General features: G+C 37.9%; 1 protein-coding gene and 2 long non-coding RNA genes across 6 annotated transcripts in view; 1 reads left to right on the top strand and 2 right to left on the bottom strand.

The window, feature by feature from the left end:
* The first annotated feature begins 291 nt into the window (after positions 1-291).
* LOC309476065 (uncharacterized protein) overlaps positions 292-17,618 on the top strand; it is a 120,525-nt gene continuing 103,198 nt past the window's right edge. For 2 of the 4 annotated variants that reach the window (XM_082139215.1, XM_082139218.1), the window contains exons 1-4: positions 292-1,954; positions 4,409-4,738; positions 7,067-7,408; positions 7,711-7,847. In XM_082139215.1, the coding sequence (XP_081995341.1) occupies positions 1,903-1,954; positions 4,409-4,738; positions 7,067-7,408; positions 7,711-7,847 (861 nt within the window). In that variant the 5' untranslated portion in view covers positions 292-1,902. Of the gene's footprint in view, positions 1,955-4,408; positions 4,739-7,066; positions 7,409-7,710; positions 7,848-8,311; positions 14,660-17,618 lie in introns of those variants that run through there. The other 2 variants (XM_082139216.1, XM_082139217.1) reach the window with 2 other exon arrangements.
* The window catches only part of LOC309476378, an 83,697-nt gene continuing 73,935 nt past the window's right edge, over positions 7,857-17,618 (bottom strand). Inside the window, exon 3 of the long non-coding RNA XR_014198080.1 lies at positions 7,857-8,286. This is a non-coding gene — a long non-coding RNA (uncharacterized lncRNA). The remainder of the gene's footprint in view (positions 8,287-17,618) is intronic.
* Positions 14,822-17,475, bottom strand: LOC309476449. Its single transcript, XR_014198160.1, has 3 exons — positions 17,337-17,475; positions 16,777-16,844; positions 14,822-16,515 (listed from the first exon to the last, which is right to left on the bottom strand). It is a non-coding gene; the product is annotated as an uncharacterized lncRNA (long non-coding RNA).

The following is a 17,618-nucleotide window of genomic DNA, read 5'->3' as shown; positions in this document are numbered from 1 at the left end:
GCAGGATTTGCACCTGCCCACACTGCCAAAAGAACCAAAACCTGGTTCAATGACCATGGTATCACTGTGTAATTACTGTGTGAGTTCATGTAATATTCAAATTTTCTGGGATTTTGATTTCGTGGGTTTCATAAGCTGTAAGCCATAATCATCAAAATTATAACAAAATAAAGGCTTGAAATATCTCACTTTGCATGTAATGAGTCTATATAATATATTAGTTTCACCTGTTAAGTTGAATTCTTGAAATAAAGCAACTTTTTGATGATATTCTAATTTTATGACCAGCACCTGTATTTGCATATTCATCTAACCGTCGCTCTCAGCAGTGTGGGCGGCATCAGATGTTCAATTACAGTACATCTCTGGTCACGTATTTCGAAAGAGCTTCGCTGTGAGTATATCAGGGCCTTTAGTTCTTTTGGTGTGTTCAAGCGCAGCTTTCTAGCCGAGACGCATGCAGCCGACGAGAGGCAACAACACACTCAGCTTTGTGTGTTGGTGTGTCTCTGGGTTTAAACAACAGTATTCATAAACAAGTTGAAAAATCGCTGTTCACTGAAGTACCTCTCTCTCTCTGTTCTTCCTCTTTCCTGCTTCAGTTGGCATCTCAGATATCAGTGATCGAGCAGGTACAGTAGGTCAATAGGACTCATTTACAAGGTGTAGCAGATTGATCTATTAACTTTCAGTTTAGTTGAGTTAACACACTGCACCTCCAACTCAAACATTGCATATAGGCACCACAACTATCTGAGTCTGTCTACACTGTACACGTCAAAGTAAACACTATGAACTGGTTCATTTGTCTTCCTGAACCGGTACAGGATGATGCGGTATGATACTGAAGCGTCCATTTATTGCACATTTCATCATAATGCTGCGTTTGCTTTAACATGTTTATGACCTGTTTAATCTTTGAAGCTCTAAATGCAGCTAATTTTGTCTTGCACGTCTGTAACCACAGAGGCTGACACTGTCTGGCTCTGCCTGTTAAAGTACACACACCACAAAATCATGCTATCAGCCGACAGATAATACGCTAAGCGCAGCACAGATGGTGCTGGGGAGGCTCAAATTACACTTTTGTGGAAGATAAACCCAAGTAATGTATTTTTACATGAAAAAATATCTTCCCCTACAAGAAATACTGTAGGAAGGTAAAGGTACTGAATTAAGCCTGTACTGCTGGTATAAGTAATGTTTCATCTTTATTTTGAATTACTATCCTGAAGTTTTTCTTGTCAACCGTTTTGGACAACAATTCCTATTGACTGATGATCAGAATATTTTCCCCCCGTTTCACTAGATTTGCTGTTTTCACTTGCAATTATGTAGGCTTTTTTCATTTGTGCAGCCTATTTATCAGAATATCGTTTTGGTGATCTTTTGAAGTTCAGTGCAAACGTATCCAAAGGTTTAGAAATATCCTGCCTAGCTTAAGCAACACAAAGCCTAGCGTTTATTACCCTATTTGCATTCTTTGGTTGGCAGTTGGCGTTTGTTTTGTGTTCTCTCTCTCTGTGTTTGGACTTAAACAGTGGGGGTGGGGAGGGGGAGGTGGACTAATATTAGCCTAGCCTAAACAAGTTAGTTTACTATTAACCTTCAAGGCTGAATGGGCAGTCGAACTAGTGAATCGTGAAATTAAATAAGAATAATGCTTCCCACAGTGAGAGTGTGTAGTTAAAACATCTATCATGTAAAGGAGACGCTATCTTTTTTCCCTCAGGACTCTGTTCATGGTTTTCCCTCTTCTTCTTCACCTGAGTTCTGCCTTCCTGATAGTTAGGAAAAGCTATGGAATACACAGCGAAAGAACTGCATCTCCAGTGAAGCAGAAGAGGAATGCTTTTATGAATCAGAATCTGCATTCATTTTCTGAGGGAAAAAGTTGGGAAAATGAAGTTTCTCTTTAATTTGCTCGCAGTGATCTTGTTTTTACTCGACAATGGTAAGACCTTTGCTTGTTACAATCTTTCTTCCGGTGTTTGTGTGAATGTAGGCGTTAGAGAGATGGAGGGATTCAGGTTATTGTTGGGATTATGGATCTGGTTACTGAAAACATCGCCTAAAGTCACAGAATGGGGTGTAGCACCTGTTAACTGATCGCTCTCCTGTTTTGCTTAGACATGCTCAGCTCTATAATATTTTATCAGCATATAGCACTTTGTTTCTCCTAATAGTTGAAGTCATAAGTTACACCTCTCAGAATCTGAAGAAATATCAATAATTAAAATATAAATAGGCTAAATGAGAGATTACATTTTGTGTTTTTTCATTATAACAGATTTTTTCATATAGTTCAAAATTTTACATTGTGTCATTACCATGACTGTTTTCGTTTTTATGATAAAATCCATGTTTGTCCTGAGCAGTGCTGTTCTGCCCACTGTTCTGCAAAGCAATTATCCAGCTCCTGCATATTCTTTGGTTTTCCAGCATCTTCTGCATAACTGAGGGACTCATTCACAACTTTAGCAAGTAGTGAAAACATATACTGATGCTCCTGAAGGAAACACATTCAGGGGGTGTAAACTTTTCAGGGGAGGGGGTTAAATTGTTCTTATTTTGTCTTCTGGTAAATCTGTTAGTATTTTATGTAACTTCTGCTGGGCAGTACTAAAAAATAAGATCTTTAAATTAAATAAGAACAATTTACAATCCTCCTATTCAAAGGTTTTCACCCACGGGCTCTTAAAGGGATAGTTCAGCCCAAAATGAAAATCAGCCCATGATCTACTCACCCTCAAGTCATCCTAGGTGTATATGACTTTCTTCTTTCAGACGAATACAATCAGAGTTATATATATATATATATATATATATATATTTTTTTTTTTTTATGTCCTGGCTCTTCCAAGCTTTCTAATGGCAGCCATAAAAGGGCTAATAAAGGCCTTCTGAAGCGATGCAATGTGTTTGTGTAAGAAAAATATCCATATTTAAAACTTTATCAACTAAAATAACTAGCTTCCAGCAGACAGCTGTACGCAAGTCGACATGCTCCAAAATAGTAACACTTGACGATGTATGACGTATATGTAGGAGTATCTTAAGTTTAGACGACTCTCGCGGTTCAAATAAACAGGGCTGGGCAACAAACCCATTTCCTTTTTTTGGGTGAATTATTAGCCTAGAAATCTAGACGCAGCCAGTGTGGTCTAGCAACTCTCCATTGACTTTCGAGCTGGAAAAACCAAACTCAGGTCAGGCCAATCACATCGTGTATAGAGTAGGAGGGGCGGGCTTAACATAATGACAACAGAGTTGCGACGGTTCCCTGCTACTTGAAAACAAAGAATGGCTGCTGCTGCTGGCGAACAGCGGTCTTTCGAATCGGCTTTGGCCGCGACTCTGGAGGACTTGGAGTTAAGCGTTTCTTTGAGAAAAGAGCAAAGAATTCCTTTTTTAAAAAAGGAAGATGTGTTCGGAGTTTTGCCAACTGGATATGGCAAAAGTTGAATATACCAACTAGCCTTCTTCGTTGCTCTGATTGGTTGTAGCGCTATCCTATTGCGTGCAGAGGGATTTTGTGAGACAACCGTTTATCCTGGATTTATCGGATTGAGCCATGCCAATGGTGAGTTGGCAGACCTAACATCTTGATGTAGGTCTGGCTTGCCAGGCTAGTGAATGATCCCCTGAAGGCTCTTTTTTGTTTGTTTTTTTTTGCCTAGAGCATTAGTGAACGTTTGCAGCTTTTGATCATCTCAGTAGCAGCTATTAAGAATCAAGCATGTGTAATCTTTTGAACTGCATTGATATTTTGTGTAAATTCAGTTATTATTATGTCATGTGGTCTATTATGTAAACAAACATCATGACTTGGACTGTACTAAATTACTTTTGGTGCAATAAACAATCAGTTTATTTGTCTTGCAAGACAAAGGAAAAAAAAAACTCTTAATGCATTTTTTTTTTGTATTTAATACAATTTCATTAGCGTGAATCATTTTAAATTTGCAACAAAAAAAAAAATAAATGTTTAGTTTTTTTGCCAAAAACTTATGAATCATAAATTGAATCAAATGTACACTACAACAACTACAAAATAATGCTGTACTACCAAGTTTTCAAAACACTAGGGGTGTGTTTACACGACAACATTATGCTTAAAATGGAGAAGTGTTTCCTTTGAGTTTTCAGGCATCCAAAACGTGTTTGTCATGTAAACGAACAGCCAAAACGCATAAAAAGGTTTTATGATTTTAGTTGAAAACGGTGTTGTGTAAACACTAAGGTTTCTAACCCTAATCAAAAACACCTGAACAAGCTAATCATGGTCTTAAGGGTTAGGAAGATACAGGCAGAAAGTTATTCAGACATATTTCTTAAATCAAAATCTATGTAGAAAAAATTCACAGCACTATTGTATATTTTTGTTTGGCTTGTGTTTCTTCTTCAGGTGTTTTCGGTGTTGGATCAGATAAAGTGTCAGTGTCAGTGATGGAGGGAGATTCAGTCACTCTATACACTGGTGTTCAAACAAGCCTACAAGATGATATTAAATGGTACTTTAATGACACTCGTATAGCTCAAATCAGTGGAGATCTCAGGTTTATCTGTACAGATGTTCAGTGTAATGAAGGCACTGAGAGATTCAGAGACAGACTGAAGCTGGATCATCCGACTGGATCTCTGACCATCACAAACATCACAGACTCTGGACTTTATGAACTGAAGATCATCAGCAGTAAAAGCAGCAGTGACAAGATCTTCAGTGTTTCTGTCACTGGTGAGTCATTTAATGAATGTTTAAATACAGTTTATACATGTTTAAAGGGGTGGTTGATTATGATTTTACTTTTCTAACTTTAGTTAGTGTGTAATGTTGCTGTTTGAGCATAAACAACATCTGCAAAGTTACAGCGCTCAAAGTTCAAAGCAAATGGAGATATTTTCTTTTGAAGAAATGGCTTTTTAAGGACTACAACAAACAGCTGGTAGGGACTACACGACATTCCTCCAGGGTTGGTGATATAAAAAAAACCAGGGCTCTCAAGTTTTACCAAAAGCTTGGAGTGAGATCACATGCGGTTAGGGGAGGAGCCCTAATGGAGCCCCGCCCCATATGTCCCCACCCCCCAATTTTACCCATTGTTCATAATTAACCAGCCCAAACTGAAATTATAACAATTGGTAAATCTGATAAATGACAGAGCAATTCATCACATCAAATATACTCTTTAATGTTATATTTCAAAATTACAAATAAGTTATACAAAAATTACAAAAATATAACAAATTGCTCCAAACAGTTTGGAAAAACAAATCTTTTTGCATTTTGAATGTGTCTAGTCAAAATGGTATAATTATTTATTGTGTGGTGCATGGGACATTGTGAACAAATGACATATTAGAGTATTATTAAGGTGTGTGTGTGTGTGTGTGTGTGTGTGTGTGTGTGTGTGTGTGTGTGTGTGTGTGTGTGTGTGTGTGTGTGTGTGTGTGTGTGTGTGTGTGTGTGTGTGTGTGTGTGTGTGTGTGTACACACGAGTACACACTCCAGCTTATGAAATGTGTTTTGTGTTTGAAAAATACAAATGCAATGGCAATGATTAATGTATGTTTTGACAGGATATAAAATATTACCCAGAGCACTCTGCTTTAATACATGTAGCCTTAATGTAACTAGAAAGACTATTAATACAGTATAATATATAATTTAAAATAAAATAAAATAAACAAATTTAAATGTATTTAAAATAAAATGAAGAAATACATCTTCATTCCTTCCCATACCCACTAACATTCCCTTAGTTTAAGAAAACGTAAGCTAGCCAAACTGAGCCAAAGCTTCTGGCCTGGTTGCAAAGTAGTTGTAGAGTTTTTGACTGCATCAATAATAATGTAAACGATGGGCTATATATTAAATGTTCTAGCCTAAAAATGTTAGACGAGCTTTCTTCCAACTTACCTTCTCCATCACGACGTGTGTTCACGCGATGTTGTTGGTTACCTAGTAACGAACGTACGGTGGCCGAGAATGTTCCGTCAACTTCCGTGTGTTCGCGCATCTGTGTTGCCTTGTAATGAACGCAATCTGGCCGAGATACGTGCTGGCGGCAGGAAACTTCACTTTGTGTGCCTGCGCCTCGTATACAACGTTATATATAAAGCTTGCAGGACAACTTGGTTGGCATTGCTTTTTCAGCGTGAGAAATACACGGTGTGGCGTGTGAGCGTGTGAACTGGTTGAATTGCGTGTGTCTCACGCCCAATGTGTGAGACTTGAGAGCCCTGAAAAAAACCCTAAAATTTACATAAACCCCGCCCCCGGAACACGATTTATAGATTATCAAGACAGAATATGCTAATCAATGACTAAACGATAACTACACATAAGCTACATAAATTCATCAACTAACCATTCAGAAATGTTGTCTGCATGTTGTCACTTCTTCTTGAGTCTCTCCATCTTTCTGACTCCGGTTTGAACATAAAAGGCTAAAAGTGTTTGAGATTTTCAGTGTGTGTCTGCGATATGGAAGCTGCTAACACACAAGAGCTGTTGTAGCTCCGCCCACTGTGTCGAGAGCAGAAGCTCATTTGCATTTGTAGGACAGACACAAAATGGTGCGTTTTTACTCACCCTCAAAAAGTGACAATTTTAACATGCTATATAAACATATATGTGGGGTATTTTGAGCTAAAACTTCACATACACATTATAAGACACAAGTGCAGTTTATAGAATTATCTCACTTTACATCATTAAATAGCTTAGTTTGATATAAAACTAAAGGCCCATTCTCACAAGGAAAATAACTATAAAGACCTATGAAGATTAGCGTTCACAGAAAGCTTCAGTTGAGTTCAAATAGAGATGTCAGGTATAATCATGCCATCTCTGACTTCTATTATTATGTTTAAATGAGGATTTGATATCAAAAAGGATGTAATAAGGATAAAATCTGTTTTAAAAGCACAAACTTTCTATTTCAGAGCGAAAGTCAAGAAAGAGCTTATGCAATCGCATTCATGATCACAGTTCTTTCATGTTGTGTAGTTTTTATTTGTTTTCAGCAAAAGATCCTCCAGCATCTGTTGGTTTGTGTTTCAGGTGTTCCTGCTGCTGAACGAGATGAAGTGAAGAGAAAGACAGTGAAGGAGGGAGAATCTGTTACTTTAGATCCTGGTGAAATAAAAAAAACAAGTGATGTGATGATGTGGTATTTTAATGACACTCTCATCGCTGAAATCACTGGAGATCAGAGTAAGATCTGTACAGATGTTCAGTGTAATGAGAGATTCAGAGACAGACTGAAGCTGGATCATCAGACTGGATCTCTGACCATCACAAACACCAGAAACACAGACTCTGGAGAATATAAACTACTGATCATCATCAACAACAGCAGCTTCAGCATCACTAGAGTGAAGAGATTCAATCGTACTGTCACTGGTGAGTGTATAATTCAATCTTTCAATGCATTTTTCCTTGGAGGAGTTTAAAAAAACAGTTCAGTATTTTTAAGTCAACCCAATAACTATTGGCTTTTGGACTGTTTAAAAACCGGAGTTTTGACTCAGTGAAACTTTAACTAATGTTATTACCATGAAAAATGCAGTTTTCCTGTGAACTGTGTTTGTTGATCTCTCAGCTGATGCTCTTTTAAATGCCATTTATCAATTAAATCATTACTGTTTTGTTAAATACTGGATGTAGTATCATTCACTCTCGTAATAATGTCTGTTTCTCTGTAGCCGTTCCAGGTTCAGGTCTGTCTTCAGGAGCTGTAGCAGGAATAGTTGTTGCTGTTCTGCTGGTGTTTGCTGCTGCTGTAACTGCTGGTGTGATTTACTATCGTCACCACAGGACCCATGCACCAGTACCACAGACTGTAAGTATTACATACAGCTGATTTAGCAAGATTTAAGAGATTTACCATGCAAAAATGCCTTTAAAAGAACAGTGGTATGTATATTTTTATATTATTATAATTATGTGTGTAGCAGAAATGTCCACTGAAAAGTTATCTTTTTTAACAGTACAGAAGCAGCAGTGAAACAACAAAACGATCAAAAACACTAATAACTACCAAAGTTATTATTTTTATTCAGTCTTATTATAAAACACCAATACAACAGTTCAAGCATTTAAGATGTCATATTCTTCAGGTTTATATTACTGTAGTACACAAGATGTGATGCATCTTATGACAGTGTTTTGACACAATATTTAGGAAATTTAAACCTCTGTAGAAACAACAGGAAAAAACTAAATCTTTTTTCTTCAGTCTGTAGTGTGTTTGTGTTTGTTGTGTATCTCATCACTTTAACCTTCTGTGAATCTGTTTTCTTACAGGAGGGTGATGATAACAATAGCTTAGCACATGATCCGAATGACATTCCTTTGAGGAGGAGGACACATACTTCAGATTCAGGCTGAGGCTGCCAGTAAAACAGTGCAACAAAATGCATCCTTTTAATACTTTCATTGAAAGGGACACTGAAGAGAATTAGGAAATGAGTAAAGTTCCTAATTTATACCTCTCGGCCCTATGGCGCCGATCCTGTGTGCTCGTTCCAGCTGTGTGCATGTCCCACCCGTTCCACCTGTCCCACCCGCCAAATTACGCCTATGGTGCTATAGACACACGTTTAGTGTGACCGGGTTGCGTCTCCAGATGGAGTATTTCAGGAATTGAGCCGATGATCCTCAAATTTCGATGTCGCTCTCTGTTTCCTGACCATCTAATCACTCGGTTTGGGAAGCGATCGTCTTTTCAATCTGTATAGCTCGATTCTCAGTCCCAGTAGCCACATTTTCAAGAAGGATTCTTTGCTCCGCTTCTTTCACTCAGTTATTAGTACGCTGCACTTCTTTTGAAACATCCTGAATTTTCTCCAAAATCAGTTCTAGTTTAGAATCATCCAGCCGATTCCACAACTTCACTTGTAAAGAGTTCCTAAACTTCCTACTAGTAAAGTAAAGATGATCAGCTGAAACTCTCGTCGCTCACGTAGTGAGCTTTTAATGTTGTTAATATGTCTATGTGGTGTTTTTAATGTGCTTTAAGAAAAAAACACATGTAAATTCATAAGTCAACACCATTGCTGAGTATTTTCTGCTTAAAACTGCAGTGAACCAAAGACACAGTTTGAAATCGCTGGTGCTTCTGACATGACAAACTACCTTGTAACCAATCAGATCAACGCTCTGGCGGACTTTAGCATATCATTAACAGAAAACTAGCAGGGAAGTCTCGAGAGATGACAGGTTATCCCAGTACATTTTTCTGATGATCGAAAAAATCTGATAAATTTAGCAACATAGCGGGTGTATGATGTACATTATGATGTTACGATGAACTATATGCCGTTCTCCACTGATGTTCTGAGTTGTTCAAAGCGTTTGTACGGATACTGAGGCAGCTTTCTTACTCTGAGATGCGAACGGGAACATGGTTTGTGTAGCATTAGTAACACATTATTAGCTGTTTAACAACATAGTCAAGCAAAAGGCGAATCATATAAATGACTCTTATGTGTCCGACGTTGTAGAGAGCGATATCATTGTGCAGCATTAACCTCATAATTTGGCAGAGAGAATCTGAGAGCTGGTGTAAATGAATGAGTGGAGGCGGGGAAATTACCTCAAGGCGGGCATTATGACCAGGATAACACAAGGACATTCTGCACTACTGATTCTGTAGGGGTTTTTACTGGTATTGTTGCTGTTCCTGGAAAAGACTGACGTAAAATGTTGCTAATATTTATGGTTTAAACACTAACATTAACTCGTACTTATCTACCTTCATCAGAAAACACTCTCCAGCAGCTACACTGAAACCAAAAAAACAGACTTAATAAGCTTTGAAATTCATTGGTTTATTTGAAAGTTGGTAAAACACTAAATGTATTTATTCTGATAAATGCCTGTAATTGAATGCATATATGATACAGACTGTTAAAAGTTTAATGTCTCTGGCATTAAACCTGAAACATAGGCCTACTTGATGTGACGTTTGTCAGGAGTGTTACAGCAATATAGTAACATACACATGTTTGTATACTTGATAAAATAATGTAATTAAATTATAGTCTTTATTTGGTAGAAATATAGACTTGTTTGTTGAAATGTGCAACGTTCCGTTTTCCTATACCTGAAGTTGTGAAAATAACGTGACATTTTATGAGGTGCTGTTTTATTGTGTTAAGATTGACATGTGATTGTTTTTTAGTTTTTTTTAATATTGTATTTTGTGTTTGTCTTGTAGACTATTATCACTGTTTTGAGACGATTGCCTTCACTTAAATACTCTGTTCAGTCTAGCATTTAGCTTTAGACTTCTTGGTTCTTTCTTTTGGCAGCATTCTTGTCCCCAATGTTGGATTTTTTTATTTTATTTATTTTATTTTTTTTTTGTGCTCATTTTAAATATGTAAATATAATTAATAGAGGATGGGTTTTTTTCTGAAACAAGAAAAATGAACTTGAAAATCTTTGCATATTTATGTGATACATTTTGTTTAAAACATGATTCATTCATAATGGCTGGAATCTGTATGTATTTAACATATTTTTGTTGATAATATTGATATATAATATATAATATAAATTATAATATATATATAATATAATATATAATACATTGCGTTATAAATGATTTCAACACTGATGCTACTTTATAGCAACTTTATAATGGTTGTTGTTACGTCTTGTAATGTCATGATCGATGGGCGGCTGAGTTTGTTTTATTGTCTGTTCTCTCCTCTGTTCTCTATTTTCCTCTGTGCTGCTGCCAAAGAAGCACAGCAAGTAGAGACTTGGAGGTTTCTCTTCTCATTATGTCCTGCCCCAGACAGTTTGCCATCTGTTGCTATGATGGGAGAAACAAAGCTTTTCATTTTGCTTCACAAAATGATTCACTGTTGGTGACCCCTGCTGGTCAGAACAGTGTAAATGCAGGGAAAACTCAGTCCAAGCATGCATAAAAAAACACTTTTTACAAAACAATTGCAAATGTTTTATTGAAGGTGTAATCTGTTAAATGCAATTATCATCTAAAACTATTAAATATGAAGTGTCTATAATATTTTATATTTTATTCAGTTTTAGGGCTGTTAGGGTTGTTTAATGGAGAGCTTGGTTAATCAACAGTCAACTTGTTTCATGTAGTTAACTACTAACATTTGTATTACTTATATTTTGGATATGAATCTCATTGACTGCAAAGGGAGCTCTCTGCAGGGCCGGTAAGACAGAGGTCCCAAGAGGGGATGAGTCGAGGTTAATGAGGGTTCAACCTTCTCGCTCCTCTCAGGAACCTGATTAACAGGCCGTGCTTTCCCTTCTACTGGGTTGTGATGTACGGTAATAGCAGTAACATACATTTTCAAGGTGGAGGGAGACAGCCTTCACTCCAACCCTTCTTGCAGAAAGGAAAGAATGACTCTGATTGGACATTTACGGGGGTCCTCATGGTGAGAAGAGCCCGATTCAACGAACAGGTTCCACTTCCAAGCATAAGCGCGCCTCGTAGAGGGGCTCTAGCTGAAGTGAGAGTGTCTACTACCACTGAGGGTAGGTCACTAAAAACCGTAGTTTCCAGAGACCACACTTAGAGGTTCTAGAAGTCTTAACGTGGGTGCCATATGGTGCTCCATTCCTGAGAAAGCCGGTCCTTCCTCAGGGGAATCCACCAAGGAGGGGCTGTCGCAAGGAGCTTGAGTTCTGGGAACCAGGTCCGGGTGGGCCAGTATGGCGCAACCAGCAAGACTGGCTCCTCATCCTCCCTGACCTTGCACAGGGTCTGTGCGAGTATAGGCTCACTGGGAGAAACGCATACTTGCGCAGGCCCCGGGGCAAGCTGTGTTCCAGTGCATCCGTGCCGAGGGTCCCTCAGTCAGGGAATAGAACAACTGGCAGTGGGACGTGTCCGGAGTAGCAAACAGGTCCACCTGAGCAACTCCAAAGCGCATTTAAGCAACCTTACTGGGGGTGGAGTCTCCACTCTCCCGGGAGTGTGAGCTGCTGTGAGCGCGTCAGCTGCACATTTGAGCTCAAAAGCCAGAGGAGGAGATGGTGGGCGAGTTACGACATGCGACGGGAGCGTAGACAACCTTTGCGAATGATGTACGCAATGGTCAATGTGTTGTCCATCAAGTATATGTGTCCTGCAGCAATAGGAGAAACCGACCGAGGACAAGGAATACTGCTATTAACTCGAGGCAATCGATATGCCACTGCAGTCGAGGTCCCGCCCAGGAGGCTGAGGCTGCATGCAAGTTGACCACGGCACCCCAGCCAGTGGTGGAGGCATCTGTTGAGACAACAACATTCCTGGACACTTGTTCTAGGGAAACTCTGGCTCATAGAAAAGTAAGGTCTGACTACGGGCTGAAAGCCCTATAGTGATAGTCATTCGGATCGTGCCATGGTGCCATGCCCATCTCGTGGGACTCGGTCGTGTAGCCACTGTTGAAATGGTCTTGAATGAAGCAATCCAAGCAGTGTGTCCGTTGCTTCGGGTGGCATATGCCCCAGCAGCCTCTGAAATCGTTTCAGTGGGATGGCTGTCCTGCCTTTGAATGGATTCAAGCAGTTCAGCACTGACTAAGCACGCCCATTCGTGAGACGAGCTGTCAGGTTGACCGAGTCCAACTCTACACCAAGAAAAGGAGATCCTCTGCACGTTTGCTCTTTTCCCAGTTGACCTGAAGCCCCAGATGGCTGAGGTGTCTGAGCTCCAGGTCCCTGTGTTCACACAACTGATCTCGCAAGTAGGCCAGGATGAGCCAGTCATCAAGATAGTTGAGGATGTGAACACCCACTTCCCACAGAGGGGTAAGGGCGGCAGGGTGACAGGGACAGCCCAAATGGGAAGCCATGACTGTCCCCCGAATGCAAAGCGTATGAATGGTTTGCTTCTAGACCACTAGGTTGGACATCATTTCACCAAGGGACCGCACAGTGACTTTCGTCTCACTGAACAGAGGTAAGAAGGACATCCATCCACACTGAAAATCATTTTGTTTAGTTTTATTATAAATAAAAGTGTAAGTGAGAAGTACAGTCATGCCAGCACTTGGATATTTTGTTTCTTTTTCAATAAATCATGGATAAATCAATATTTATGAACAGAATTGTTTTATAACTAAGAATCACATTTTTGTTTATTTAGAGCAAATGGTTCTCATAATGTGGAGCGCCCTCATGTGGTACTTCACCCCACTGTGTAAAAAATATTTTACATTTGAGATGTTCTAAATCTCCTTTCTGATTATAAAGTTTTATTACTGTATATGTGTCTAAGCATTAGACCCTACTGCATTGTCTGCATTCTTACATTGATTGTGAACGGCAAGAATTGATGGTTTACATGCGAGTGACACTTCAATTTAATCATATGTGCTACTTTATCTGACAACCTCCAATTTAGAGTAAAACAATCAAATCAACAGTGTGAATCACGACACGATATTTGACATAATTAAAAAAAAAACTGAATAAAGGAGCTCAGGTGTGGTAGAAACTGGACTCATTATGTTTTCCTTTTTGAATATTTGCAAATAACAAATAATGGTGATGAAATTCCCATCAATCAAGATCATGTTTGCCCTTTCCAGTGTTTAAAGGTCACATTAGGTTTGAAATAAAAACTCCAGCAATACTGACAGACAACAGTGGAGTCTAAACTGGTGTTTGGAGCAAGTTTCATCAGTATTTTCTATGGTTTGTTCATTACCGTAATGTTGATTACCGTAAAGCCTAACGGCAAAAGAAGACAACAAAATATTAATTTACCCACAACAACAAGGTAAGGGCTTAAGAACTTTACAAGATAAAAAAAAAAAAAAATTTCTTTAACACAAATACAGAAAAACTAAAGGAACCGGAACCGTGTGTGTGCGAAACAGTGCACTGCTGGGTTAAAGTAACTAAGATTTGTCCAAGTAAAAACAAAGGAAGGGTCTCAACAGTATTTTCTTGATCACAACCAAACTACTTTATAAGTCAAATGTCAGTAAAGGTGTTTTGATGTATGTATTGTTCACCAGGTCATGGAGTTCGTAAAACTCATAAAAAATTACTCATTCTGCATTTCGGTCCTGATATGAGTGAGCAGAAGTGTGGCAGTGAAATGAGAAAGAGAGACATCACTGAAAATGGCTGCAAAGATGTCAACACCTTCATACAAGCAAATTCCAATAATATTAATGATGTTTTATTAACAAAGTTCAGCAATCAATGATAAGAGGTATATGATATATATATATTCAGCTGTCCCGCCTCAATCCATTGACAGTTTATCAGCATCCCTCCACCACCCCTTCTCCACACTTCTAGCCATAACCATTTACATACGGGGGGATTACTCTGGGTTTGGGCAGAACTCCGAGCTCGGAGCCCTCCCCCCAGACAGCATGCTAAATACGCATTAAACTTCACCCTCTCTAATTGTACGTAAGTGTGAACTTGTGAAAAGCAGTTTGTGGCAGAGGGGGAACTCCACAGGCCGGTAACCTGTTTAAGAGCAACCAGCCTTTTCCTGTGATTACGTACAAATTACAAAGTGGGTCGAGACCCCCAAGATGTGAACATGTTAGAGGGAAGAGGTCCACTCGTTACGTTGTGTTGGGGTGTGAGCAAGGCTGGCCTGTACATTATGAAGAAGGCAAACTTAATTTATAGATGACAGACTGAAAAGTGCCTCTCAGAGCTTTACAATACTTTTCTAATAATTTGTTCACTTCTCATTTTCTGTCTTTCTTTGTTTTTCAAGTGCAGAAAAAAACCATCAGAATCAATTACGAAGCAAAAAAAAAAAAAAAATCCCAAAAAAGATAAATAAATAAATACTTAACCTCAGTTAGAGGTTAACATGGAGTGGTTTTTAACCAGTTCTTCACATGTGCTGTCAAGTCAAGTCAAGTCAAGTATATTTGTATAGCGCTTTTCACAATACAGATTGTATCAAAGCAGCTTCACAGTATTAAATTAAAATAATACAACAAAGTTTGTTTCAAGAGGAATTTATTGATTGATAAAATTAAATTAAATATCCCCAAAATATCCCCAACTGACAAACACAGTTTGTAAACATGACAAACACAGTTTGAGAGCAAAGTATAATGAAGCACAGCTGTGAACATGAACACAACAGATTTATACATGTACTTAATTATATTTGAGCAAAATCAGCATGAACAAAGTAAAAAAAAAATTTGAAGAGCAGCACACAACGAGAATATCTCCACTGTCTCATGATTTACCTTAAATGAGCATAATGTTAAAATGACTTTACGTTATTTCTTTAAATTGATGTTGTAAGAGAGCTACTCTCTGAGAGAACAAAGGAAATCGGGTGTTTTCTAATGTATTGGATCCGTGCATCAGGTCTTAAAGAGACGGCAGTCTAATAAACCTGCTGTCTGTGTCATTGATAATCAAACAACATTCAAAGCACTGTTTATTTCATTTGTATCTTTCTTATATTGTATTTCTCATATTGATTGTAATGTGCATCGTTGTATATTTTAAAGATAAAAGATAAAAAATTTAATGAAATAACTTTATTGTTATATAAATTTACATAAAAAATATTCAATTACTCATATCATGAAATAAGATGTTGGTTCACCCACCTCTATGCCAAACTGTAGCATTGCTGCTTTTAGTTAGTGTCTCGTCAAAACTGATGAAAACTAAAGAAATGATTTACATTTACAAAGCCATACATTGCATTTATTCTTAAAATGACTCCCACACATTGACAGAAAAAACAGGAAATTACCTATCAAGGTATCAAAAAGGTGTCAAGAATATACATTTTTAGAAGGAAGTGTAGGGTCACAGCATGAGTATACGATCATGATGCATATACACACAAAGTATATGATATTTTATATGATATTTATATTATATGATATTAATATCTCTGTATAATTTAAGGCCTTTTGTCAAACACCAGCATTGACAAGTTCAGTATTTTTAAAGCAGGTTTTCTGTAGAGCAGAAGTCAAACGGTTTCGTGTGAGCAGGAATGGAAAAAAGTCCTTTAACCACTTGCTATTTAGAGACACACTGTTCATATCAGGTGCACGCAAACTGACATCAAACACACACGTCTAGCAGCAGACACACTCATGAGCAAGCTCTCCATCCACCCGGCAGACCAAACCACATTGATTGAGACCACAGCAGGTTCACACCTTTTGATGAGTGTTTTCCATCTATGCTTTTTTTTTTCTTTTTTTTTTCTTTTTTTTTGACCTACACACATGATCTCTTTAATACTTTAAGAGCCAAACATAAAATTATCCAATTGGCCAAACGATTGAGATCATTTGTTAAATGTCCTTGTAATACAAGTCAAGTTCTTTGGCAGTATTTAGGAGACCATTTCATGAATCCATCTTTAACCACACTTTAAAACGATGATTGATTCTCACCAAAAGCTCAACCACAGACTCAGACTTGAAGGTTGTTGCTGGTCACATGGTTGCGTCTTGATACTTCATTGTAATCGGTGCATAAACCACATGATCCTCCTCTTTTACTTTCTGTAAAAAACACATAAAAGAAGATAATAATAATGAATGTGGTAGGTTCATCCTACAGACTGCAATGTGATACATAGGGTTATTGTTCTCTAAGTAACACAAGTGTTTCTTGCATGGAATGATGCTCTCATGGCTCTTGTAAATATCTGATATGGTGCGGTTATGTGTGATGTGATGGATGATTATGCAGACAAAAAAAACACTGATTTCCATCTGGCTGAAATGATACAAACACACTCAACAAAAAATAAATAGTCTTACCGATTTCTGTGCGTTTCTTTTGTTGAACGCTGGTTCAGCGTAAGTGATCTCGTCTTCACGACTCTCAACTGTTTCAACAGCAATAATAGACGCATTAAAACAACAAAACTCAATCCTGACTGATTCTTCACAACATGTGTGTTATTATTAGGACTGTCAGAAATAAGGCATTGCACATTTCATTAAATGTTTAGCACTGCCATTTTTAAATAAAGAATCAACTAATTTAATTTGTCATTAGGCATTTTTCACAAAGAAAAAAGTTACGAAGAGAGTATGTGTTCGTCATTACATTTAGAAAGACATTCTTTACACATCATTTATGAAACAAGGTAAAGAGCGACATTTAGTGTCATTACACAAAGACATGTATTCTGATGAATGTAATCTACTAAAATTGCCAAACACAATCACTACACATACAATTTTGGTTTCGTTTTATATTTATCTAGAAGGTGTTTACTACAAAATTATGAAAATAATTGTTTAAATTATAATTTAGGGCTAAAAAGGCTATCAATCTATTAAAATACTTGTTAAAGTCAGTTTGTAACTCTTGCCTTCTGTGTCTGTTTTGCTTTCTTTTCTTTTTTTGCAGATCCAGAAGATCCCGACTGCAACTACAATCATCAGAGATCCAGCAGAGATCAACACTATCAGAGACACTGGAGAGTGTGAAGAAGGCTGTGTGTCCAGCTCTATAAAGATAAAGAAAGAAGTGAACGCATCAGTCTGATCTCCAACAGAAGACAGAGATCAGGTCAGTAAACACTTAACACATATATCATCAGTGCTGTGGTACCTGCACATGTGTGACAGTGTGTGTTGATGTCCAGATGTGT

The sequence above is a fragment of the Leuciscus leuciscus genome, assembly GCF_965113295.1.
Source record: "Leuciscus leuciscus genome assembly, chromosome: 15".
Taxonomy (NCBI): Eukaryota; Metazoa; Chordata; class Actinopteri; order Cypriniformes; family Leuciscidae; genus Leuciscus; species Leuciscus leuciscus.
This window is presented reverse-complemented; position numbering and strand designations above follow the sequence as displayed.